Source organism: Mirounga angustirostris, unplaced genomic scaffold (assembly GCF_029215605.1).
Source record: "Mirounga angustirostris isolate CCGP_5_RB_7025 unplaced genomic scaffold, mMirAng1.0.hap1 SCAF_8, whole genome shotgun sequence".
Taxonomy (NCBI): Eukaryota; Metazoa; Chordata; class Mammalia; order Carnivora; family Phocidae; genus Mirounga; species Mirounga angustirostris.
In genome coordinates, this window is record NW_026991716.1 from 30,417,926 (window position 1) to 30,443,435 (window position 25,510).

Genomic DNA, 25,510 nt, shown 5'->3' on the forward strand with positions numbered 1-25,510 from the left:
GGGGAGCCTGCTTCTCCCTCTGACCCTCTCCCCTCTCATGCTGTTTCTCTCTCTCTCTCTTTCTCAAATAAATAAATAAATAAAAAGAGACTTTAAAAAAAAAATAAATAAGATTACTAGATAACACTTATCCAATGCTGGCCATATACCAGGCCCTGTTCGAAGTGTTTCACCTGGCCACTCATCGACGCCTCACCATAGCCCCGTGACTACTGTCACCCCCAGAGTTGGGGAGACAGGCACAGGGAGGTGAAAGGACTTGCCCAACGTCACACCTCCTTAGTGGTGGGCCAAGGGTCAAACCCAGGAAGCCGAGGACAGCCAGCACCCCATGCAGAGCAGGGCTGTCTGCGGGCCTCCTTTCAGCTGCTCTTCCATCCGGGCTCACCTCTGCATCCGCTGCTCTGAAGAGGCCCGTCCCCCTACTACACTTCCCTCCCCTGACTCTCCCAGCCTCATGCTCAGCCAGTCTTCCTCCCGTGAAGACCTGTCCTGGCTGAGCCAGAAGTGGTTTCTTCCTTCGCAAGGAGGGGAGAGCGGCAAATGCTCACTCAAAGTTGTGTCTTTTCTGTTACGCTGGCGGGTGCCTGGTTTGACCTAAGTCCCTTTGCCACTTTCCCAAGGCCTCTGCCAGCCCAGGCCCAAGTGCTGGTGGCCCACGCTGGCCCGCACCTGCCGCGGGCTCACCCTCTGCTGCGCCCTTGCAGGTACCAGCTGAAGCTCTTTGCCCGCATGTGCCTGGACCGCCAGTACCTGGCCATCGACGAGATCTCCCAGCAGCTGGGTGTTGACCTCATCTTCCTGTGCATGGCAGACGAAATGCTGCCCTTTGACCTGCGCGCCTCCTTCTGCCACCTGATGCTGCACGTGCATGTGGACAGGGACCCCCAGGAGCTGGTCACACCGGTCAAGTTCGCCCGCCTCTGGACCGAGATCCCCACAGCCATCACCATCAAGGAGTGAGATGGGGAGCAGAGGGTGGGCCAGGCGAGGCCAGGGTGGGAGGATCTCAGCGACCCTCATGCCTCACTGCCTCCCCCGGCAGCTATGATTCCAACCTAAACGCCTCTCGCGACGACAAGAAGAACAAGTTTGCCAGCACCATGGACTTCGTGGAGGACTACCTCAACAACGTGGTCAGCGAGGCCGTGCCCTTTGCCAATGAGGAGAAGAACAAGCTCACCTTCGAGGTTGCTGGGCAGGGGGGCAGCGAGGAGCTGGTGCTGGGGGGCTCTGGTTGGCCCCCTCAGCTGCCCCCAGGGGCACTTTGGGGGCTCCATGACCTCACTTCCCTCCGTGCCCCAGCCAGTTCAGGGAGCTCGCATAGATCGCCAGGACTGCCCAAGTGGAAAACTTCTCCCCTGCCACCTGGGAGAGGGCTGCCTCCCCATGGTCCACTCACCGCTGCAGGCCCTCCTGGGTCACGGGCTCCTGCGGGGAGCACCCCACCTTCCTGCGTTTCTGCCCTATCCCGCCCCCACCCCCCAGTAGCCTTCCTTGCGGGCCTCGCTTCCTCATTAGCTGACTGGGGGCGGCTCTGTCCTCACAGCCCCGTGCTCCCAGAGGCCCTGCCTTTTCCGAGGACCTTCGTCACCTCCTCCTAACACCCGCTCCGCCCTACTTTCCCTTCCTGGCCCCGCCCTTCGCGAGGCCCCGCCCCGCTCACCTCGGCCCCGCCCCCTCCCCGCAGGTGGTCAGCTTGGCGCACAATCTCATCTACTTCGGCTTCTACAGCTTCAGCGAGCTGCTGCGGCTCACTCGCACGCTGCTGGGCATCATCGACTGCGTGCAGGGCCCCCCGGCCATGCTGCAGGCCTACGATGACTCAGGCGGTGAGGCTTAGTGGCCAGGGCCACCCCTCCCCCGCCCCCGCCCCAGCCTTGGCCTTCCTCCGTCTCCTCCTAGTGCCAGAGCCCTCTCTGATCAGCCCCCTGTGCAGCCTGTCTCCTGGCCCCTGCTGGACCAGAGGGGCCCCTGTCCAGGCGCTGTGGAGACCCCGGGGTCTGGGGGAGTTGCCTTCCAACACAGCTTGGTCCTGAGGGGAGATAATGAGGGAGGAGGGGAGACCCAGGCCCTGCCTGAGGAGCTCCCAGTCAGACAGGGGAGTGGTCGAGCAACAGCCCTGCCATCGAGGAGCCACTGGTCTGACAGCAGACACAGCCCTGCCCTCGGGGACACCCCCAGGGGGCATAAACTCCTCTAATCAAAAAGCGCATAGTCTGACACCTGGTGCGTAGTGCTCCCCACACGGTGTCCCCTCTGTCCCCCATGCTCTGTAGCAGCATCTCAGGATGCCTCACAGGAGAATTCTCATTCAGTTTACCTTTGCTCTGGCCAGCCCCTCTTTGCCCAGATTTGGCTTAAAGCTCACCTCCCCCAGGAAGCCTTTCTGGGTGAGCCCTGCCTCTGACAGAGACAGAGTCAGAGTCAGACCCAGGGGTCCTGCTGTGCACCCCCGTGACCCCCTGGTACTTCGCACTCCGCAGGCAAGAACGTGCGGCGGTCCATCCAGGGCGTGGGCCACATGATGTCCACCATGGTGCTGAGCCGCAAGCAGTCTGTCTTTGGTGCCCCCAGCCTGTCTGCCGGCGCTGGTACCACCGAGCCACTGGACAGAAGCAAGTTCGAGGACAATGAAGACATTGTGGTGATGGAGACCAAGCTGAAGATCCTGGAAATCTTGCAGGTGGCTGGGCCAGGACAGCGCTGAGAGGTGTTGGGAATAGGGCAGGAGAGTGGGGCCCGGGGCAGGGAGGCTGGGGGGTGAACCCCTGCTCAGATCACAGTATCCAGTACTGGAGGGCTCCGTGGTGATTGGCTGTGTAGCCCAGTGGTTTCCAAAGTGTGGTCCTTGGACCAGCAGCAACGGCCTCACCAGGGAACTCAGAAACGCATGTTCTTGGGCCCCACCCCAGACCTCCGTACGGATCCGAGGCACCCGAGGCAGGCCCACAGTCTGTGCTCCCAGGTGATTCTGGTGTGCACTAAAGCCTAGCTCCGTCCCTCCATTGTGCAGATGAGGAAAGGAAGAGGGGGAGGGGACTATACTGCCATCCTACAGACATTTTGGAGCAGAGCTAGAGCTTTGAGGGCCCATTTCCTGGTGAGGCAGACATGGTCTTTCCTGTTCTGGGTCTTGTCTGAGACGCGCTGGCAACACTTGGAGAAGGGGCTGGTAGGACCCCGGGAGTGGTAAGAATGCTTGCTTTTGCCCAGCTGCCACCAGAGGACGGGAAGGGTAATGCAGTGACCTCCATGGGGACCCAGTCTGGGCAGGGCCTGGTCAGAGGAGTCAGACCATTCTGATTCATTCTAGGAGCTGAGGGCTTCCAGATCTGCATCCTGGGGCGTGGCCAGAAGCTCTGCGCCCCATAAGGATAGAGACCAGTCAAGGGTCTCTGCGAACCCTCTGTCCTCACCCCCCCGACACTGGCCTCTCCTGCTGCCCCCTAGTCTTCAGTTCCACTGAGGCCAGTGTCAGGGGGGATGAGGACAGAGGGTTAGGGAAGGGGAGGGACTGAGGGTCTCTGCCTCATTCGGAGAAGAGGTGTCGTCCCTCATCACTGGGGCAGGAGTGGAAGAGAGGGCACTCTGGACCTCCCCGGGGAGAGGAGTCTTGATTTTTTAGGTTGTGATGTCCTATAGTAGCTGGAACATCTTTGCCGTAGACCCCTGAGTGCTAGAGCTCATTCAGGGTACCCCCTCCCCTCTCCTGGGGCACGACTGGCCTTCCGACCTCAGCCCAGTCCTCACCCCATCCCTCCCCGCTTCACCAGTTCATCCTCAACGTCCGCCTGGACTACCGCATCTCCTACCTGCTGTCCGTCTTCAAGAAGGAGTTTGTGGAAGTGTTTCCCATGCAAGACAGCGGGGCTGACGGCACCGCCCCGGCCTTCGACTCCACCAGTGAGCCCCCACCCCCACCTTCCCCTGCCTTCAGGCTGAGGCTGTGTGACTTGCCCAGGGGTACACATTAGTGGGGCGGAGGCTGGGGGACGCCCCGGGGCCAGCTCTGTTTCCCAGCCCATTTAATTGCCATGGTGAGAGGCGATCATTCTCTCCAACTCCTAAATGGAGAAACTGAGGCCCAGAGAGGGGCGGGGACTTGCCCGAGGTCACAGCCAATGAGAGGCTGAACCAGACCGGGACCCAGGTGCCCTGGTGCCCAGGTCAGAATTCTGCTCACCCCCGCAGGGCAGTGGAGCTGCTCTGGTCCCTGCCCTGGCTGGCTCCACCCCCACCCTGGGAAGGAGCATGCAAGAGGGGCTGCCACCCAACCAGTGCTCCCTCACCCCTGTGCTCCTCATCTTTCCTGGGCACGGACCTGCCACCTGCCCCCATCCACCCACTCTTGCTCCCCATAGCTGCCAACATGAACCTGGACCGCATCGGGGAGCAGGCGGAGGCCATGTTCGGAGTGGGGTGAGGCCAGGGGTGAGGTGGGGGGTGGTGTGTGGGGTTCGTGGGCAATGCTGACGCAGGTGTGAGAACCCCCCCTCCTTGGGGTCTCCAAGGCTGGGCTGGGGCTGGTCCCTCCTCCTGGGTCTGCAGGACCCTTACCAGGCTCTGGGGTGGGGCTCTCCTTGGCTCTGTGCTTTTGCCCTCTCATGCCCTGGTGATACAGGGGCCACTTGGGCCCTTGTGTCATCTTGGTTATTCCCCTGCCCTCACCCAGGGCAAGTGTGACTCTATTTGTGCATCTGGACTTGGGCTGGAGGGGAGCAGGGGGAGGTGTGGGGGAGAGCCCGCTGTACACAGGGCTAGGGTGGGGAGGGGTCGCCCTGGGAACTGGGGGCTCTTCACCATTTCTGTGCCGCGCCCCTGGCATCTAGTGAAGCCCTGGGACCTGGGCTCAGAAGGGCATTTTTAAATTCATAAAATAAGGCACGTAAATTACAAAGGAAACCAAGAGCTTTGAGATGCAGTTATCAAAATATTGAAGAAAACAAATTTGAAGTGACAGTTAGCTATGTGGCTCTTTATTAACACATTAAGTAACAAGCTGGGCCGGGGGTGTAATTAGTACCGCGATTTCGAAGGCGCGATGCATGTGAACGGGATTCACAATTTCTGTAACAACGGTAAGGTGATGGGAGAACATCTGTGATTGGTATTGGCGTCAAAATCACAGGTACCGCTAATTTCTCCCCACTGAAGGAAATGCTGCATTCTAGTTAGAGGATGGTACAGCCGAAGATGGGGATTTCCCCCACCCCTGTTCCTGGCCCCAGCCAATCTCCATGAATCTCTACGATCTCTTGGGGTGGTGGTGGGGGGTGGGGGCCTGTGGGGGCCCTGTGAAGAGTCCCCGCTTCAGCTGCATCAGCAAGGGGAGTCCTGCGGGATCTCAGGGAACGCGGGGATCCCTCGGGGAGCTCAGGGCAGTGGTTGGTGACACCCTGGGGAGAAGTCCTCACTATTTGGAGCAAGTCTGACACCGGGCGCGGCATCCGCTAGTGGGTGGCCAGGCGCGCGCCGTTCCCTTCGGGCAGCGGGGAGCTTGGTGCCCAGCGTGCCCTCCCCTGGCGCCACAGGAAGACCAGCAGCATGCTGGAGGTGGACGACGAGGGCGGCCGCATGTTCCTGCGCGTGCTCATCCACCTCACCATGCACGACTACGCGCCGCTCGTCTCCGGGGCCCTGCAGTTGCTCTTCAAGCACTTCAGCCAGCGCCAGGAGGCCGTGCACACCTTCAAGCAGGTGCTGCTCCTGTCTGAGCCCCCGGCCGGCCCCTGGGGAGCGGGAGGGAGGCCCCAGGGGGCTTCCCTGGGCGGAGGGACCCTGAGGACCCGCCTGGCCCGGACACCGGGGGGTTAACCATGAGCGGGGAGCTCGCAGCTTAGGGGAGCTCAGGATACTTCTTTGGGGGTTCTCGGCCTTGCTGAACTCCTGAAAGATGAAGGCCAAGTGTTGGCCACCTTTATGACCTCTCAGCCTGACTCAAGGCTTGTCGCTTTTTTTTTTTTTTTAAGATTTTTTATTTATTGGGCGCCTGGGTGGCTCAGTTGGTTGAGCGATTGCCTTCGGCTCAGGTCATGATCCTGGAGTCCCGGGATCGAGTCCCACGTCGGGCTTCCTGATCAGCAGGGAGTCTGCTTCTCTCTCTGACCCTCCCCCCCCTCATGCTCTCTATCTCATTCTCTCTCTCAAATAAATAAATAAAATCTTTAAAAAAAAAAATTAAAAAAAAAAGATTTTTTATTTATTTACTTGAGGGGGGCAGAGAGCTCAGGCAGGGGGAGCAGCAGAGGGAGAGGGAGAAGCAGGCTCCCCGTGGAGCAGGGAGCCCCATGCGGGGCTCGATCCCGGGGACCCTGGGATCCTGACCTGAGCTGAAGGCAGCCGCTTAACCGGCTGAGCCACCCAGGCGCCCCGGCTTGTCGCTTTTTATGAGGCAGATGGCACTTGAGAGTTTACAAATGATACCGTGTGCTAAGTGCTTCAGATCACTGCTGGCATGCAGTCAGCCCTCACTAAGGTGACTGGTTCTGTGACGGTGCTGTCGTGTGATCTTGACAGCTCCCTGTGAAAGGCGCTGCCATTTTTTGAGCATGTGCCAGGCACTGAGCCTTGGCCTCGCATTAGTGCACTTCTCGCAGCGGCCCCTGGCAACATGGTTACTCCTCTCATTCCCGTTTTATGGAGGGGGGCATTGAGGCCCGGGGAGCTTTCCTCCCTTACCCTGACCAGGGCGAGTGAAGTGGGAGCCAAGGGACCCGGCTGTCCTGCAGCAGGCGCTCAGTGCTGCCAGTATTCTTTGCCCTGCCCTGTTTGGGGTCGCAGTGGCCAAGTGATAGACCTTAGCGGCACCAGTCAGTGAGCAACTGAAGCCAGCCGATGGGGCAGCTCATGACAAGCAGTGTGGGGAGGCCTTCGGCCATCCGGGCAGGCTTCCTGGAGGTGGTGGACCGTGGCCGGGCATCAGCATTGAGGAGGAGCAGAGGCCTGGAAGAGGGCAGGCACCGGGGTCTCTATGAGGCAGTGGACTCGGGGTGCCCATCTCACCAGGCATGCCCATGGTCAACCTTCAGGTGCAGCTGCTGATCTCCGCTCAGGATGTGGAGAACTATAAGGTGATCAAGTCAGAGCTGGACCGGCTGCGGACCATGGTGGAGAAGTCGGAGCTTTGGGTGGATAAGAAGGGCAGCAGCAAGGGCGAGGAGGTGGACACAGGTGCTGCCAAAGACAAGAAGGAGGTGAGCGGGGTGGTGGGGAGCTGGGAGGCCAGAGTTCTCAGCGAGGGCTGGGCCCAGCTGACCCCTGTGCGGTTCCCTGTGTTCCCAGCGGCCCACAGACGAGGAGGGCTTTCTGCACCCACCTGGGGAGAAGAGCAGTGAGAACTACCAGATTGTCAAAGGCGTGAGTGGCCTGGGGCCCTGAGGCGCCCCCCTGGAGGCTCCGGGGCCTGGCCTCTCCTGCCTCCCCACTGCCAGTCACTGGCCCTCAAAATACACATCTTCTGCTTTGCCTACACATTAAAGACAACCCTGCCCAGGTCCAGATGGAATTATTTTAAAGCTGAAGGAATTTAATGAAATTCCATTTCACAGCCATATTCTATTTACTTTTATGGGTGGACTTAGGTTTTTAAAAAGTGCTTCCCTGCCTTGTTGCGGTGATCCGACTCAGTGAACGTGGTCTCCTTCCCCCTTCCTGTCCCCGATGTGAGCTGGGGCTTGGCTGGACTTGGCTGGGGACTCCGACCAGCCTGAGTGGGGGGGCGGGGGGAGCCGGATGGCGGGGGAGCTGGAGGAGGAGGGCAGGGGCTCTGGGCTCACCCCCCACCCTCCCCAGATCCTGGAACGGCTGAATAAGATGTGCGGCGTGGGGGAGCAGATGAGGAAGAAGCAGCAGAGGCTGCTCAAGAACATGGATGCCCACAAGGTCATGCTGGACCTGCTGCAGATCCCCTATGACAAGGTGGCCTCTGACTTCTGACCTCTGACTCCCTGGGGCAGCTTCCCCCTGAACCCTGACCTAACCCAAACCACGCACTAATCCTGAATGCTGACCTAACCCTGCCTCACCCCTGATTCTTGACCCTGACCCTAGCTTCTATTTCCCTCTCTGGCTTCTTCCTGATCATCTCAGCTTCATTGTAACCTTTGACTGTCACCTCCTTATTTTTTTTTTTTTAAAGATTTTATTTATTTATTTGAGAGAGAGAGGAAGAGCTTGAGAGAGAGAGAGAGATCACGAGCAGGGGGGAAGGGGTAGAGGGAGAAGCAGGCTCCCTGCTGAGCAGGGAGCCCCATGTGGGGCTTGATCCCGGGGCCTGGGATCAAGACCTGCCCCGAAGGTGATGCTTAATTGACTGGGCCACCCAGGCACCCCATCGCCTCCTTATCTTGATCCATGTTGACCCTTATCTGACCCCAGCCTCTCTTTGACTCATGATGTCAACTCAGACCTCATACTGACCCCTGACTTTGATTCCATACCCTAGCCTCACTCTGACCTCTTATCCTGACCTAACCCCAGGCACACCCTGGTCCTGGACTCCAAATTTAGCATCATTTCAACCTTTGACCCTCCACACCTCCCCTTGACTGACCCTGATCTTGATATGTCCCAAGCCTCACACTGGCTCTTGAGCCTGACACCCAGCATTCACCTGACCCCGATCCCTCAATCTTGCTCCCCAACGCTGGCCTCACTTCAGCCTCTGCTCCTCAGCCCTTCACACATTTCCTTTTTTTTTGAGAGAGAGCACAGCAGGGGGAGGGGGAGAGGGAGAAGCAGGCTCCCCGCTGAGCAGGGAGCCCGATGCGGGGCTTGATCTCAGGACCCTGGGATCATGACCTGAGCCGAAGGCAGATGCTTAACCGACTGAGCCACCCCGGCGCCCAACACACATTTCCTTCTTCTGACCTGGAGGCCCAGCTTTCACCTTGAACCTGGCCTCCTTGTGGTCCCAGTCCCAAGCCCAGACCCCCGGCCACAGCTGCTGGAGCTCAGGCGCAAGGCCCGGCCTCACCTTCCTCCTCCTGTCCTGGTGCCCAGGGTGATGCCAAGATGATGGAGATCCTGCGCTACACGCACCAGTTCCTGCAGAAGTTCTGCGCGGGGAACCCGGGCAACCAGGCCCTGCTGCATAAGCACCTGCACCTCTTCCTCACGCCGGGGGTAAGGGCGCAAGGTGGGAGGTGGCAGCGGCGGTGGGGAGCAGGCCCCAGATCCCCCTTGGTGACAGCCGCCCGCCCGCCCCCAGCTCCTGGAGGCAGAGACCATGCAGCACATCTTCCTAAACAACTACCAGCTGTGCTCGGAAATCAGCGAGCCCGTGCTGCAGCACTTCGTGCACCTGCTGGCCACCCACGGGCGGCACGTGCAGTACCTGGACTTCCTGCACACTGTCATCAAGGCCGAGGGCAAGTACGTCAAGAAGTGCCAGGACATGATCATGACCGAGGTGAGGACGGGGCCGGGGGGCGCGTGGGGGCTCAGGCGGCGGGAGCAGAGTTAAGTCAGACGGGGGGTCACGAGAGGGACCTGGCCGGTGGAGGGAGGACTAAGGCCACAGAGGCGGGTCTAGGAGAACTCCGGTAACAGGCCTGAAAGAACCCACACGCTCATTCCACTATTTATCCTTGTATTTTCACGGATTTAAAAATCATGAGGCACCTGCTGTGGGCCGAGGAGCACGTGTACCAGGGGACATCAGTGGGGTGTAAACTCGGGGCGGGGGACCACATCCTGTGTGCTTCTGTGCGGGCCCCGGCGTCTGGCACCCTGCAGGTGCCTGGTAGACCTGTTGGCCGAAGGCATGAAGGAGGAAGGGCCGAGTCTAACTCTGGAACAGACGTGGTCTCTGCCCAGAAGCATCTTACAGCGCGGTATGGGGGTGGAGGGGCGGGGGGAGCACAGTAAAGGGAGATGAGGGACCTGATGAATGAGGCGCCCTGCCCCGGAAGTGCTGTACAGCGCGGATTATTGATTGCTGTTATTATTATTACTGTGAATAACATAATCACTGACATGAGAGGATGCAGCGTGTGCTCTGGGAGCTTTAAATTCCACACTGGGAGCCCAGGGGAGGGAGCGGGCGAGGGATTAGAAAGGGCTTCCTAAAGGAGGCACCTCTGAAACAAGCCTGAGTGGGATTTCTTTCCTTAGGGGAGAATGGGGCACTTTTTCTGGGTCCAGGGTTCAGCCCTGATGGCAGGTGGCCCGAGACATCAGCCTACGGCCCCAAAGGCCAGGCAGGGTAGGGTTTTCCTGAGTGTCTCATGAGGGCTGGGGTCAGAGTCCTAATCTCTCCCTGGTACACCCGGGGCCTGCTGGACTGGGGCGTCTGATCGGGCACCCCTCCTGTCCGCAGTTGACCAACGCGGGTGACGACGTGGTCGTGTTCTACAATGACAAGGCCTCGCTGGCCCACCTGCTAGACATGATGAAGGCTGCTCGGGATGGCGTGGAGGACCACAGCCCCCTCATGTACCACATCTCCCTGGTGGACTTGCTGGCCGCCTGCGCCGAGGGCAAGAACGTCTACACGGAGATCAAGTGCACCTCCCTGCTGCCCCTGGAGGACGTGGTGTCTGTGGTGACACATGAGGACTGCATCACCGAGGTCTGGGGCCTGGGACTGCTGGCGGGGGAGAAGGGGTGGTGGAGCCAGGCCCGGGCAGCCGTCAGTCTTGCATGGCGGGCAGGAAGGGGGAGGTAAGGCAAGTGGGGATGGGTAGGAGGGACGTGGGCTGAGGAACAAGGGGGAGGTTAGGGGAGAATCAGTGGAGTGCAGAGGAGGAGAGCCTGGGCCAGTGGCCCTGCTCGCGCCCCTGACCTTGCTTCCGCCTGCGCAGGTGAAAATGGCTTATGTGAACTTCGTGAATCACTGCTATGTGGACACGGAGGTGGAGATGAAAGAGATCTACACGAGCAACCACATCTGGACACTCTTTGAGAACTTCACCCTGGACATGGCTCGGGTCTGTCCCCTGGGGGGTGGGGCATGGGCTTGTGGGCGCGCCGTGCTGGGCAGGGGTGTGGTTGGGAGCCTGGGCAGCCTTCCAGGGGCTGGGCGTGGAGGGGCCCCCAGGGCATCTCTCTCTCCTGCCCCAGGTGTGCAGTAAGCGGGAGAAGCGCCTGGCTGACCCCACGCTGGAGAAGTACGTGCTGACCGTCGTGCTGGACACCATCGGCGCGTTCTTCAGCTCTCCGTTCTCCGAGAACAGCACCTCCCTGCAGGTGAGCCTCTGCTGCGCGCACCGCTCTCGTGCTGGGAAGGGGAAGGAGAACATATATTCGCGTCTGCTTGTGGCACATAAAGACGTAGCAGAAGGACATAGACAAGTGTGTTAGTTACGTATGCTGTATAACAAATTACCCCCAAAGTTAGTGGTTTAAAACAACAAACGTTTAATCTCCTATAACTTCTGCGGCTCCGGGATTACCGTGGGGACAGTACCCTAGAACAGGAATTCCTAAATTGACTTGGTGTGACGGGTCCCAGGGTGGCAGGGGACAGCTGGCAGCACGTACTCCCCGAAGACAAGACGGTCATGCCTGCCACAGTGGATAGCAGAGCCCGAGCGGTAATCCAGAGGGCCCGATGCCCAGAGATCTTTGCTGTCGGCTTAGTCGATCTGGTGCCCCTAGGACTGAAGTCTTACCTGCATCAGCAGAAAAGCTCTAGGCTAGGGAACAGAAGTTTGCCTTAAATCGCTGGAAGAGGCATGGCCCCTCAGTCGATTCCCAGATTCCCAGACTTCCTAGCCCAGAGCCCCTTGAAGGCAAGAGAGGCAGGTTCTCTGGAGGGGGGAGCCTGCGACAATACCTAAGTCATAATACCATAAATCACTGGATGGACACAAGAACCCAACAAAGGGGTTACTTATAGGTAGAGGGACTGAGGGTGGAGTGAGTCCTGGTCGCTCAGCAAGGGTGGGTTCATTTTGACACACATGCGTTTGGGCCCTGGGATCTCTTTGGGACTGTGAGTAATTTGTATCAGCTTTTTCCACCTCTCATCAGTCCCAGGGCAGAGGTGGGAAAATGGGCTGATGGGATCAAGCTTGGGGTGAGACTTCTCAAAGTAAGCCTTTTTGTAGCATACTTTGGGTTTTGAACCATGGAAATATATCACCTTTTCACAATATTATTTTATTAAAAAAATTGTTTTTAAAGGAAGGAAGGGGTCCGCAATAGGACTATAAGCCCCAGATCTGGACCTTGGGGAGTTCTCATAGGGCTGCCACGTACAGTTGGGCAGGTTGTGCACTGCTGAGAGGAAAGGGGGTGCCTTTTTCCATTGGCACAAAGACACGTGGTAACTACTGGAAGCCTTGTTCCTCCATCATGCCCATTCTCAGTGGGCCCTGGTCCCTGGACCCGGGGCTGCCCAGGGTGGAGAGTGCGCCAGGCTGTAGCAGTAGGTGTGTTGCCTCTTGCAGACACACCAGACCATTGTGGTGCAGCTGCTGCAGTCCAGCACACGGCTGCTCGAGTGTCCGTGGCTGCAGCAGCAGCACAAGGGCTCCGTGGAGGCCTGCATCCGGACCCTCGCCATGGTGGGTGAGTGTGCCAGGGGCACTGGCTAGCTCCAACCACCCCTCCCCTCCCTTCACCGCAGGGACGCCTGCCCTCAAAATAAACACGTTATTCCTAAGCTCGCCCATCATCTCCCAGGTAGTTCTCAGCAAGTCCTTCTCGGTGTCTAACTGGCATCTTAGCAATCGAGAAAAGCTGTTTTCTCCTTTGAGCTTTGAGTCATTTCCCCAGAGGAGAATGCTGGCTGACGTCCCCCAACCAAAGGTTCTTTTGCTTGCAGATGGTTTCAGGCACAAGGGAGGCCTGTAGGTGGTTAGGGAGCACTGGGGAAGGGGAGAGAAAAGGTGGGAGAGAGGAGGGGAGGGCTCAGGGTGGAGCCAAGGTAGAATCAGAGAGGCAGAAACTCTCTCTTTTTACCCCAAAAGGGGAAGAGCGCACCCCAGTCCAAGTGGGGGCCAGCGCGTACCCCAGAATCTCGGTGAGTTCACCCTGTCCCCCAGTACGGCAGCCCAGAGCCTGGCCGCTCTGGCTGGCCGGATCCCCCCACCCCCCACCTGCCCTCCAGCACCCCCTTGTCTCTCCCCACCAGCCAAAGGCCGGGCCATCTCGCTGCCCATGGACCTGGACGCGCACATTAGCTCGCTGCTCAGCAGTGGCGCCACGTGTATGGCTGCCGCCCAGCGCAGCGCTTCTAACTACAAGGCCACCGCACGGGCCTTCCCGCGCGTCCCACCCGCCGCCAACCAGTGGGACTACAAGAACATCATCGAGAAGCTGCAGGTGGGTGCGGGGCTGCCCGGCATCTGCCACGGAAGCTGCTTCGGAAGGGTGGTTCTGGGGAAGCGTCCCTTCCTGCGCTGCCCGCGCTCCCCAGGAAAGAGGCCCCTGCTAAGGGCAGGCCCTGGGCAGGGGACCGAGGGGCATCGTTCCAGGGGAATCCAGGAGAACCCAGGCCTCCGCTAGTAGGGTTGGTGCTCATGAAACAGGGAGGGACACCTCTCAGTCCTGACAGCACCTTCTTGTTTGTGCGACACGCTCCTGGCCACTGTCTACACAGTTCTGAGGGGCTGTGGTGGCTCACTGTCCCCACATGGCAGGAGGCCGAGGCCCAGAGAGGGGAAGCGGTTTGCCCCAGGTCACACAGCTGGAGGAGGGGCTGGGAGAAAAGCTAGGGCTTGTGGCTCCCAGCCAGGGGCTCTGAGCGGACAGATGACCTGCACTGTTCAGGTTGGTTCTGTGGGCGCAGGGCCCCTCCGGCAGGCTCGGAGAAATCCGCGGGGCCATTCGTTGTTGGGGTGGGCGGAATGGCAGTCCAGCCCCACTCATCTCTTGGGCCCGGGCGACCTGCACCTGGCCTGGTACTGACTGTGCCGTGCCCACCCCAGGACATCATCACGGCCCTGGAGGAGCGGCTGAGGCCCCTGGTACAGGCCGAGCTGTCGGTGCTGGTGGACGTCCTGCACTGGCCCGAGCTGCTCTTCCTGGAGGGCAGTGAGGCCTACCAGCGCTGCGAGAGTGGAGGCTTCCTGTCCAAGTGAGCCAGACGCCGGGCCGGGCAGGGGGGTGGCTGGGGCGAGGCTGCCAGGGACAGGGCAGGACCGGACAGCCCACAGGGCGAAGGGCCGGGGCAGGGGAAGTGGCTGGAGGGAGGCAGCCGAGGCCGCCCCCAGCATGCCCTCCTTCCTCATGGGCCAGGCTGATCCAGCACACCAAGGACCTCATGGAGTCGGAGGAGAAGCTGTGTGTCAAGGTGCTGCGGACCCTGCAGCAGATGCTGCTCAAGAAGACCAAGTACGGGGACCGGGTGAGTGCCTGGGGGAGCTGGATGCCCTGGGAGCCCAGCCGGCAGGGCCCAGGGCTTGGGGCCAGCGTGGGCGGGCCAGTGGTCTAGGGGTGAAATGTGCCACTGTGGGGCCTCGCTCCTCCCCCTCCAGGGCAATCAGCTGCGCAAGATGCTGCTACAAAACTACCTCCAGAACCGGAAGTCCAGCTCAAGGGGGGACCTTCCAGACCCCATGGGCACTGGTCAGTACTGCCTCCCCGCCACAGTGCCTCTGCGTGGCCCACGTGCCCAGACCCTGGGCCCTCCCTTCTGTTTCCCTGCCCCCCCCCAGCTCCCCTCACGTGGGTTCCCCAACTCTAGGCCTGGACCAAGACTGGTCAGCAATTGCGGCCACCCAGTGCCGGCTGGACAAGGAGGGGGCCACCAAGCTGGTATGCGACCTGATCACCAGCACCAAGAACGAGAAGATCTTCCAGGAGAGCATTGGCCTGGCCATCCGCCTGCTGGATGGTGGCAACACTGAGATCCAGGTGTGGAGCGGCAGGGGGTGCTAAGCACCTGCTCAGCACAGTGCGCCACGTTGCTGAGGCTGCAGGGCTTGGCTGCAGGGCTAGGTGCTGGTGGCCTGCACAAGTCTGGCTACGCGGGGGCGGCTCCGCCTCCCATAACTGCCCCCGCGTCCCCTGGCCTCTTCCTACCCACGCAGACCGTCCCGCTCAAGCCAGGCCTGCGCCTGACTCCCCACCACGCTGCTCACGTCACATCCATCATTCCTGCCTCTTGGTCTCTGCTCAGGCTTTCTTCCCTCCTCTTCCACATTCTCCTCGGCCTCTGGTGCCCAACCGAAGGACTGCCTCCTCTGAAAAGTCCCCTATGATTGCCTTATCCCCATTCATTCATTCATGACTCTTTTTTTTTTTTTAAGATTTTTTTGAGGGTGGGGGGAAAGGGCAGAGGGAGAAAGAGAGAATCTTAAGCAGGCTCCATGGTGGGTGCAGAGCTTGATGCGAGGCTCGATCTCATAACCCTGAGATTATGACCTGAGCTGGAACCAAGAGTCAGACGCTTCACCGACTGAGCCCCCCCAGGCGCCCCTCATGCACTGTTTTAATAAGTCTGCACTTAGTGCCTCCCGTATGCTTAGGCACTAAGGATTCAGCCATGAACAGAAAAGACAAAATCCATGTATCCTATGAATTGGTCCTATATCCTAGTGGGGACAACAGCCAATGACTCTAATCACTCTGTGGCCCGGAAAGCGTGTTGGACAGTGCTAATGGAGGCGAGGGTCATGGGGGTGCCGGGGCAGGGCTGGAGGTAGGCCCCTGAAGAGGGCCCAGTGCAGCGAGGGCCCAGAGGTAAGCATGTGCACAAGAGGGGGGCACTGCACGGGTACGGCCAAAAGAGGTGGCAGGCCATCAGGTGGCCTCATGGGCGCTGGGAGGTGGGGCCGCTGCAGGGTGTCAGGCAGAGGAGGGACAAGGCTTAGACTTCCAAGGGGCAGCTCTGCTGTTGTGTGGGCAGATGCAGATGGTGTGAGGAGGCTTGTGCAGGCCCCCAGCATCGCAGCGACGGCAGCTACCGAGCCTTCCCCGCCGCCTCTGACAGCCCTGAGCTCCTGCCCCAGCTGCAGTCCCAGGGCACGTCTAGGGACCCGTCTGTGGCCAGTCCCAGGGCACGTCTAGGGACCCGTCTGTGGCCCAGCCTTGTCCCGGCAGCACGGGAGAGAGCGCTCCAGGGACTCACCAAGGGCTGCTTAGCACCAGGCCCAGGGCTGAGGCTGTCCCCTATGTCACCGTACCCCCAGAAATCCTTCTACAACCTGATGACAAGTGACAAGAAGTCAGAGCGCTTCTTCAAAGTGTTGCACGACCGCATGAAGCGGGCCCAGCAGGAGACCAAGTCCACAGTGGCCGTCAACATGAACGACCTGGGCAGCCAGCCGCGCGAGGACCGGGAGCCTGCAGACCCCACCACCAAAGGTCAGAGGTCACAGCAGTACAGGATGAGGGTGCCGGGCCCGGGTCAGAGGGTGCAGGGTGAGGGTCTGGTCTCTTCCAACAGCCCCAGCCTCACCAGGCCTCCCCACTGCAGGCCGCGTAGCTTCCTTCTCGATGCCAGGCTCCCCATCCCGCTATTCACTGGGCCCCGGTCTGCGCCGGGGCCACGAGGTGGGCGAGCGCGTGCAGAGCAACGAGATGGGCACGTCCGTGCTCATCATGCAGCCCATCCTGCGCTTTCTGCAGCTGCTGTGTGAGAATCACAACCGGGATCTGCAGGTGAGTGCCTGCCCCTGCCCTGCCATCCGGCCAGCACGTGCACCCCCTGCCCTCTGCCCATGGGCCACTGCTCTGCAGCTGGTGGCACAGGGCGGGGTCCCCCAGGGCCGGCCTCTCCTCCCCTGCGAGAGCTGTGCCATGCCCACCCTCCCGTGCCCTGCAGAACTTCCTGCGCTCTCAGAACAACAAGACCAACTATAACCTGGTGTGCGAGACGCTTCAGTTTCTGGACATCATGTGCGGCAGCACCACCGGCGGCCTGGGGCTGCTGGGCCTTTACATCAATGAGGACAACGTGGGCCTGGTCATCCAGACGCTGGAGACCCTCACTGAGTACTGCCAGGGCCCCTGCCACGAGAACCAGGTGAGCTGTCACGGCGGCGCCAGCAGCCGACAGGGCGTGTGGCCGTGCCGGTGCAGGGCGCAGGCTGGGCAGGGGAGAGACGGAGGCCTCTGGAGCCGCCAGAGTGCTGAGGGGCCCCGGGGCCCGTGTCCCCCCACTGCCTCCTGCCAGACCTGCATCGTGACGCACGAGTCCAATGGCATAGACATCATCACGGCGCTGATTCTCAATGACATCAGTCCCCTGTGCAAGTACCGTATGGATCTGGTGCTGCAGCTCAAGGTGGGGCCCGTGGCAGCCCACGTGAGTGTGCATGCGATGGGTGTGCACATACCCACGCGACAGGAGTGTTGAGTGTGCATACTGGGGTGTGGTGATGGGTTTAATACACACACACAGATGAGTGTGTGAGCAAACGGACTGCATGTACACTCCGGGAGCAAGCGAGTTCTGGGTTTACCTGAGGGCCTCCTGTGTGTGTGTCTGCTCTCTGGGGGATTGTGTGCACCTGCCGCGGGGTGGGGGTGAAGGCAGCGGGGGTGGGGGGGTGGCTGGATTTGCAGGACGCTTCTCAGCAAGTCCTGGGGGACAGCGGGGAATGGGAAGGCCGTGGCGCATCGTCCGGGCTGAGAGAGGCTGTTGCGGAGTAGACAGAGGGAGTCGCCCTCTCCCCACCTCTCCGCAGGACAATGCCTCCAAGCTGCTCTTGGCTCTGATGGAGAGCCGGCACGACAGTGAAAACGCGGAGCGAATCCTCATCAGCCTGCGGCCCCAGGAGCTGGTGAGGCTGGGCCAGGGGTCAGGTGGGAAGGCGTGAGTCGGTGGGGTGCGGGGGGCGGGGATTCCCTACGCCCCAGGAGGACGGCGTTCAGACAGGCACTGCCCCGCCAGGTGGACGTCATCAAGAAGGCCTACCTGCAGGAGGAGGAGCGTGAGAACTCGGAGGTGAGCCCACGGGAAGTGGGCCACAACATCTACATCCTGGCGCTGCAGGTACCAGCCCCGCCCCCGTGGCCCCGCCCCCGGCGGCCCTGCCCCCCCGTGGCCCCGCCCCGTGACTCCGCACCGCCCTCTCACGCAGCTCTCCAGGCACAACAAGCAGCTGCAGCACCTGCTGAAGCCGGTGAAGCGCATTCAAGAGGAGGAGGCCGAGGGCATCTCTTCCATGGTGGGGGCCCGGGGACCAGGCTGGATGTGGGGCGGGGCTTAGATGCAGGGGCGGGGCTGGGCGAGAGACTGGATGGGCTGGTATCTGGGGGTGGGGCTAGGATTGAGGGCGCGGAAGAGAGCAGAGCGGAGATCTGAGGGCTCGTGGGAATCGGGATGAGGCCGGGGGCCGGGGCAGGAACTCTGGGCGGAGCGGGACCGGGGGCGGGGCCTGCACCTGAGTAAAGAGCTCGAACGGGGGGGTGAGGGGCGGGGCTCAGGGCGGGAAGAGCCAGACTGGTGGCCTGGGTGAAACCTAGACGTATAAGTGGGAGTGAAGCTCTGGGGCGGGTCTGGAAGCCTGGAGCCGGACCTCGGAGGGCGGTGACTGTCCTCTGGGATTGTCTGGACATGGCTTTCCCACTACCCCCTCTCAATTTGGGGCTGCATCCTAGTTGGGCTGGGTCTGGTCTGTTTGGGGAACCCTCGAGCAGGTAGGGCTGGGTGGCAGGTCTAGCAGTGGGGAATTGCGGGGCCTGCCCTCAGCGGCCCCTCTACCCCCAGCTCAGCCTCAACAACAAGCAGCTGTCCCAGATGCTCAAGTCCTCAGCGCCTGCCCAGGAGGAGGAGGAGGACCCCCTGGCCTACTACGAGAACCACACGTCCCAGATAGAGGTGGGGTCAGAGGGCAGTAGGGGCGCAGTGAGTGAGGGCCGTGACCCTGGCCCTTGGTGGCGGTGGCCTAGTCGTGACCCCGTGCCTGTGTGCGCCCAGATCGTGCGGCAGGACCGCAGCATGGAGCAGATTGTGTTCCCAGTGCCTGGCATCTGCCAGTTCCTGACAGAGGAGACCAAGCACCGGCTCTTCACCACCACAGAGCAGGATGAGCAGGGCAGCAAAGTGAGCGACTTCTTCGACCAGTCCTCCTTCCTGCACAATGAAATGGAATGGCAGCGCAAGCTCCGCAGTGAGGACCCCAGCGGGGCGGGAGGGCAAGGCCGGGCCTGGAGCTGCTCAGTGATGCCCCTTGGGGACTCCCCCTTACCTGCTGGTAGTTGCCTCACCCCACCCCACCCCACCCCTAGGAGGGCTCCAGTGACGTTTTCTGAAGTGGGGCCTGGAGCTTGTGCCGGCGCTGGGGGCCCGTGCGGGGTGGGTGGACAATGTGAACGAGAGGCCCCACTCACACCAGCCTGCCACCACCCTCCTCCCCCAGGCATGCCACTGATCTACTGGTTCTCCCGCCGCATGACCCTGTGGGGCAGTATTTCCTTCAACCTGGCGGTTTTTATCAACATCATCATTGCCTTCTTCTATCCCTACATGGAGGGCGCGTCCACAGGTGGGGACACAAGGCTGGCAGACTGAGGCCCCGGAGCCCACCATGCCCCCTCCCTGGGTTTGGGCAGAGCCTTGCGGCCAGCCAGGCTCTTCCGGGACCAGATGCAGAATGGGGAAAAGCACCCCTGCACTGCTCTTTGGGCTCTGCACCCCATCCTGGGGAGACACAGATGTGGTCCCCGTGGGATAGACAGCATCCTTGACTTCTGGAGACAGTGCTTGTCTCTCGCTCTGCCTCTCTCTCTCTCTCTCTCACACACAAACATGAGCCAGAGGTCAGATATGGTAGCAGCATCTGAATAGGGTCTCCTGCCTTAAGCCTAGACAGGCAGGTGTGATGGTGGGGGAGGGGCCCTAATACCAGGTGACCGAGAACTTTATAGGGAAGGTTTCCAGGAGGAGGTGGCTTCTTGGGCTGTGTCGGGGCTGGGGCTGTGGTGGGCTTCGCTGACCAGTGCTCACCCCTGCGCCCTGGCCCCCAGGCGTGCTGGGCTCCCCACTCATCTCCCTGCTCTTCTGGATCCTCATCTGCTTCTCCATCGTGGCCCTGTTCACCAAGCGCTACAGCATCCGCCCCCTCATTGTGGCACTCATCCTGCGCTCCATCTACTACCTGGGCATTGGGCCCACACTCAACATCCTGGGTGCCCTCAACGTGAGTGCCGGAGGGGGCCCCCACCCAACCCCTGCGCTCATGGCGCGGTAGGACCTCACACTGGCCAGCCGCCTCTCAGCAGCCACTGCTCTGCCCTATCCCCCTTGTCCCTGTGATGGGGTCAAGCTTGTTAAAGACCCGCACTCAGGGCTGTTCTGTGCCTCCTCTGTCTCCCTAGACAACCTGGGGCAAGTGGCACTCAGAGCCAGCCAGCCAGGAGGCACTTTGGGGCACCAGTTTCGGGGCTGCTGTGTACATGGTAGTAGGCACTGCCCAGAGGCACTGTCCACACTGTAGACATCAAGGATTTGTATGTTGTGGCAGTTCCTGACAGCTGGAAATAAAACATATCTGGAGCAAGGGGCAGGGGGGCAGGTGCCTTTCCCTAACTTACCAAGTCACCGTAAAGGCCCAGGTTGGTCTGTCTGACTCCATCCTCCTTTACCTGTATCGCACTTTCTTCCTGGAGCTATGGACCCCAGGGGCTTTTCCCCATTCTATCCCAGGAGCCCAGATACATTTCTGGAAGCATTTTCATTAATGCCGAGCCTGCCAGGCTGAGCAGGAGCAGATCACATCCGCTCCATGGAAGGGCTGACCTCTGAGCTGGGCACTGGGCGGGCAAAGCAGCAGGGAGTGGAGATCTGGGGTGGGTGGTGGGACACTGATCCCCATGCCCTGTACTTGCCCCCAGCTGACCAACAAGATCGTCTTTGTGGTGAGCTTCGTGGGCAACCGAGGCACCTTCATCCGGGGCTATAAGGCCATGGTCATGGACATGGAGTTCCTCTACCATGTGGGCTACATCCTGACTAGTGTCCTGGGCCTCTTTGTCCATGAGCTCTTCTACAGCATTCTGGTGAGCGTGGTGGGGGCTGGGGCTGGCAGGGGTGTGGGGTGATTGGGGCTCGCCTCAAGCTGCTAGCGGTTCCCAGCACCAGTCTCTGTCCAGTCCTCTTGCTGCTGGGCTTGGAGGGATGGATTTCCAGAGTCCTCCTCTACCTGACCTCAGCCTGACCTTAAGGGCCCTGCTGGCCACTCCTGACCTCCATCTGGCCCATCTCCCCTGGAACCAGACTACCTGGGTTTGCGTCCCAGTTTGGACACTACTAGCTCTGTAATTTTGGGCAAGTTTTTTAACTGCCCCATGCCTCCATTTCTGTATCTGTAAAACAAGGATAATTAACAGCACCTACCTTCTAGAAAAATTGTGAGGTTGATATGAGCTTAATACACAAAAATCATGTAGAATGCATCCTGGCAGGTAGCAGGCACACTTTAAGAGTTGGTCATCTTTCTCCCTGCATGTGTGGATTTGCCTGCCCATTCACCCTTTACACCTTCCCCTGGGCCACACTCCCTTCCCTTGGCCTTAGAACTCCGGTTCCTCTGAGCAGCCTCCCCGACAGGCCCACTGGGCTGGTTCCATGTGCCTAACACAGACCCTTCTGGAGGAGCCTGTGGGAAACCACTGGGAGCGGGGCAGCCCTGGGATCCAGTAGTACCTGTGGTCCCTCATGGCCCTGTCCCTGCCCTGCAGCTCTTTGACCTCATCTACCGTGAGGAGACACTGTTCAACGTCATCAAGAGCGTGACTCGCAATGGCCGCTCCATCCTGCTGACCGCCCTGCTGGCCCTCATCCTCGTCTACCTCTTCTCCATTGTTGGCTTCCTCTTCCTTAAGGATGACTTCATCCTTGAGGTCGACCGGCTGCCCGGCAATCACTCTGGAGGTCTGGCATCCCCTCTCCTTGGGTGAGGGGGTTGCTGAACAGATGACCGGTGTCAGGACCAGGCCCTGGGAGTGCTTATCCACCGGCTTCCTGCCTCAGTTTCTCCTCTTGGGTTCCGGGGAGGTCTAGCTCACACCGATCTGCCTCCCTTTTCCCTGGCACAGACTGAGAGGGTGGGAGAGCCTTGGTCTTCGTCTCCCTAAGGAGCCTCTTGCTTGCAGACCCTGGCATTCATGTTAAACTCGGTATTTGCTGGGGCTGCCTGTGTGCCAGGCTCAGGGGTGCAGACCCCCCTTCCTGCTCTTCCTGCACAGCCCAGTGGGGGCAAGGGCACGAAGACCCTTCACTTGTAGCCTGGCAGAGTCGGGAGCTTGCAGGATGGGGGAAGGCTTCGTGGGGGATGTGATGCTGGGGACACAACCAGGGGAATGATAAGGCCTGCCATGTCCTCATCCTGGTGACCTCCTCTGTGTCCTCTCTAGCCAGCCCCCTGGGGATGCCACATGGAGCTGCCACATTCGTGGGCACGTGCAGTGGAGACAAGCTGAATTGTGTCTCAGGGGTCTCGGTGCCTGAGGTCCTGGAAGGTGAGGGCAGTGTGTCTCAGGGGCCTGGGGGAGGGGGCGCGGAGGCAGGGGGCTCAGCCTGGATCTGAGCACACACTCCGCGTGTAGGGAACGAAGAGCTGGAGAGCACGGAGCGGGCCTGTGACACTCTGCTGATGTGCATCGTCACTGTCATGAACCACGGGCTGCGCAACGGTGGCGGCGTGGGCGACATTCTCCGCAAGCCCTCCAAAGACGTGAGCATCGCCTACCTCTCTCCCCAGCCCTGGCCGAGTCAGCCACTGTGAGGTCCTGCCTGGCACAGTGGCTTGCCCCCCCCCAGTCTTCAGTGTCGCAAGCCCCCACTTTGCACCCCCTTCCCCTCCTCTCCCACAAGTCAGCACACAGTCACGTGGTTGTTGAGTTTCCCACCGCACTCCGCTCACACATCCCCACCAGCTCACCGTAAGTTGCTCTAAAGAAAGACTTTGGCAGCCAAGCTTTGTCCAGGCTAGGGAAGGTGTGAGTCAGACATTGGGCGGATCCCCGGCTACACCGGCTTCATCTGGGAGGCAGAGCCCTCGCCCACAGTAAGGGTGCGCAGGGTGGGGAAGCTGAGGCGGCTCCACGAGGAGGCCTCGGGATTTGACTCAGGCAGCCAGGCGTTCCCAGTAGTCAGTCTGTTCTCAGTCACATGGGGGCGAGGAGCCACTTCCTGGCCAAAGTGTCCAGAATGTGTGAGGCCCAGCATCCCCAGGGCAGGGCAGAGGAGTGCAGAGCTGGCTGTGCCCCCAACCAAAAGTCAGGGGCAGAGACAAGCCGCCACCTGCAGCCTTAGTGCCCCACGCCAAACTCCTCCCACAGGGCTCAGGCCCAGCTGGTGTCCTGAGTCTGCTCTTTTCCTGACCCCCAGTCAGGGCCTGCCCTGCCCGGAGTGAGGCTGGGTCAGCTTTGTCGCCCTCAGGGCCCTAGGACCCCGACACTGTCCTTCCCCTGTGCTGAGGGCCGGGCCTCCTCAGTCACCACCCTGACCCCTGCCTGAGTCTGGCCTGCCTGGGTGAACTGGGCCCAAGCCTCCCTGCCTCACCCCTGCCTTACCCTTGCAGGAGTCTCTCTTCCCAGCCCGTGTGGTTTACGACCTCCTGTTCTTCTTCATTGTCATCATCATCGTGCTGAACCTCATCTTTGGGGTGATCATCGACACCTTTGCCGACCTGCGCAGCGAGAAGCAGAAGAAGGAAGAGATTCTCAAGACCACGTGCTTCATCTGCGGTGAGGCCCTCGTTCCTGCCCCTCAGGGGCCGAGGCGGGGCTGGGGCAGCCGCCCTTTGGCCCTTCCCCGGTCCCCGTGGCCCCTGGGGCTGACGGCTCCATGGCTGTTTGCTCATCCTACACTTGGGGAGAACAGGACCCTGTCTGAGCTTGGGGTAATAGAAGGGAGTGGGGAAGAGCCTCAGAAACCATTCCTCCAAACCCTCTCGGTTTACAGGGGAGTCCAAACTCTCGGGTCTCCGTTCAGAGCTCTCCCCACTCCCGGTATGAGGTGCTAGTCCCCTCGCCACAGGCTAAGCAGCAGGCAGCACCTGCAGGACAAAACCCTTCTCAGCGATTCCTGCTTCCCCCCGGGCTCGGAAGGCCGGCCGCGGTCCCCGGCCGCCGGTCCCCAGCCGCCATGGTGGAGGGCTGCAGCTCTGGCAGCCGGGGGCTCCACGGCCAAGGGGTGGGCGCCTTAAATAGAACTGACCTAAATGGGCCAGGGTGGGCTGTCACACGTGCTCACCAGGCCCGTCAGCCTGAGACCAGAGGCCCCCACTGCACTGAGAGGCCGTGTCTGCTCAGCCAGGTGGCCCCACGGTGGCTCTGGGAGGCTGACGGTCTCGTCCTCACCCCCCACACCCTCAGGTCTGGAGAGAGACAAGTTTGATAACAAGACAGTGTCCTTTGAGGAGCACATCAAGTTCGAACACAACATGTGGAACTACCTGTACTTCATTGTGCTGGTCCGTGTGAAAAACAAGACGGACTACACGGGGCCGGAGAGCTACGTGGCCCAGATGATCAAGGTGTGGCCCCGGGGAGGAGCGGCCGCGGCCGCCGGGGAGGGACAGCTGGGGACACCTGTGGACACCCGTGGAAAGGCCGGCCTCACTGGAGCCCCGCCAGCTGCCTGAGCTGCGGAGGGACCTCTGAGCTCTTCTGCGCGGGCTCTGTTGTCAGGAAAAGCCAAGGACGTGCGTGGTGTCCCCGGGGCCTGTGGGCGCCCGACACTGAGTAATTGGGAGAGCAGGGCAGACGCTGCCCCTGGTGGCTGCTCAGTGGACCATTCGGAGGGAGCCTTGTCCAGCTCGGCAAGAGGAAGGGCAGCTTCCCAAAGCTTTGGATGGTCTAGGCTGAGAGGGGGCCTGGAAAAGCTTGCAACTATCAGACTTAGGAGGAATCAGAGTTAATCTGTCCAATTTCTGTTGTGTGAAGGGAGTGAAAGCAGTGAATAGTAATAAAAAAAAAAGGTCTTGTAGTGTTTCGGGAAAAGGAAGCCCATCCGTTCCATCAAATGTAGTGCATCTTCAAATTACTGCATAACGGATAAATTGCAGGCTAAAAGGAAAGAGCTATTTAGTGGGGGAGGGGGAAGGGGGAGTTCTATTGGTTTCTTAAGTCTATAATTTGAACTGATCTTTGAGTACATGTTTATCTGTTGGTCTGAGAACTCACAGCTTGACAAGGAGCTAGAAACCTGGTGGCCCCCTCCCGCCACCCCCCCCCCCGTCCCAGGGAACGTGGCCGTGCCTCTCAGACACACGTCAGCTGCCAGCCGCCCTCAGCAGAGCCTCCCCTCCCTCAATGCGCCGTGTGTCTGACTCGCATCTTCCTGGGGTGCAGGGCGTGTGGGGCGGAGCAGAAGGAAGGAAGGAAGGAAGGAAGGAAGGAGCTCCAGGGTCTGGTGCAGAGGCCCTCCTCCACCTCTTGCAGGGTGTCAGGACAGTAAACAGATGGTGCTGATACCAGTGAGACTTGAGGCCGTCTAACGGAAGTTAGCCTGTCCCAGTGCACGGGCCTCTCGACGCCCCGCCGAGGGTTCACCGCCCGCCCTCTGGCTCCGGGGAGGACCCCAGTCGGTTCAGATTTTCCCTGACACATCCCTGGGGAGTAATCTGTCCAGGCTGTGACAGCAGGCTCCCCATCCTTTACTGCT

The 25,510-nt window shown here is 60.5% G+C and overlaps 1 protein-coding gene across 1 annotated transcript in view; it reads left to right on the forward strand.

The window, feature by feature from the left end:
- Window positions 1-25,510, forward strand: part of ITPR3 (inositol 1,4,5-trisphosphate receptor type 3) — a 67,008-nt gene that overhangs the window by 39,703 nt on the left and 1,795 nt on the right. Inside the window, exons 20-57 of the mRNA XM_064597472.1 lie at window positions 708-959; window positions 1,046-1,190; window positions 1,691-1,832; window positions 2,487-2,686; window positions 3,777-3,906; window positions 4,365-4,422; window positions 5,535-5,700; window positions 7,032-7,196; window positions 7,285-7,359; window positions 7,795-7,920; window positions 9,004-9,126; window positions 9,212-9,412; window positions 10,322-10,573; window positions 10,806-10,931; window positions 11,065-11,190; window positions 12,396-12,516; window positions 13,082-13,272; window positions 13,878-14,026; window positions 14,188-14,296; window positions 14,427-14,517; window positions 14,636-14,805; window positions 16,083-16,257; window positions 16,370-16,554; window positions 16,718-16,918; window positions 17,069-17,179; window positions 17,583-17,678; window positions 17,789-17,890; window positions 17,979-18,065; window positions 18,608-18,718; window positions 18,818-19,010; window positions 19,260-19,385; window positions 19,867-20,039; window positions 20,734-20,898; window positions 21,580-21,772; window positions 22,255-22,359; window positions 22,447-22,574; window positions 23,424-23,589; window positions 24,220-24,380. Coding sequence (XP_064453542.1) covers window positions 708-959; window positions 1,046-1,190; window positions 1,691-1,832; window positions 2,487-2,686; window positions 3,777-3,906; window positions 4,365-4,422; window positions 5,535-5,700; window positions 7,032-7,196; window positions 7,285-7,359; window positions 7,795-7,920; window positions 9,004-9,126; window positions 9,212-9,412; window positions 10,322-10,573; window positions 10,806-10,931; window positions 11,065-11,190; window positions 12,396-12,516; window positions 13,082-13,272; window positions 13,878-14,026; window positions 14,188-14,296; window positions 14,427-14,517; window positions 14,636-14,805; window positions 16,083-16,257; window positions 16,370-16,554; window positions 16,718-16,918; window positions 17,069-17,179; window positions 17,583-17,678; window positions 17,789-17,890; window positions 17,979-18,065; window positions 18,608-18,718; window positions 18,818-19,010; window positions 19,260-19,385; window positions 19,867-20,039; window positions 20,734-20,898; window positions 21,580-21,772; window positions 22,255-22,359; window positions 22,447-22,574; window positions 23,424-23,589; window positions 24,220-24,380 — 5,596 coding nt within the window. The remainder of the gene's footprint in view (window positions 1-707; window positions 960-1,045; window positions 1,191-1,690; window positions 1,833-2,486; window positions 2,687-3,776; window positions 3,907-4,364; window positions 4,423-5,534; window positions 5,701-7,031; window positions 7,197-7,284; window positions 7,360-7,794; window positions 7,921-9,003; window positions 9,127-9,211; window positions 9,413-10,321; window positions 10,574-10,805; window positions 10,932-11,064; window positions 11,191-12,395; window positions 12,517-13,081; window positions 13,273-13,877; window positions 14,027-14,187; window positions 14,297-14,426; window positions 14,518-14,635; window positions 14,806-16,082; window positions 16,258-16,369; window positions 16,555-16,717; window positions 16,919-17,068; window positions 17,180-17,582; window positions 17,679-17,788; window positions 17,891-17,978; window positions 18,066-18,607; window positions 18,719-18,817; window positions 19,011-19,259; window positions 19,386-19,866; window positions 20,040-20,733; window positions 20,899-21,579; window positions 21,773-22,254; window positions 22,360-22,446; window positions 22,575-23,423; window positions 23,590-24,219; window positions 24,381-25,510) is intronic.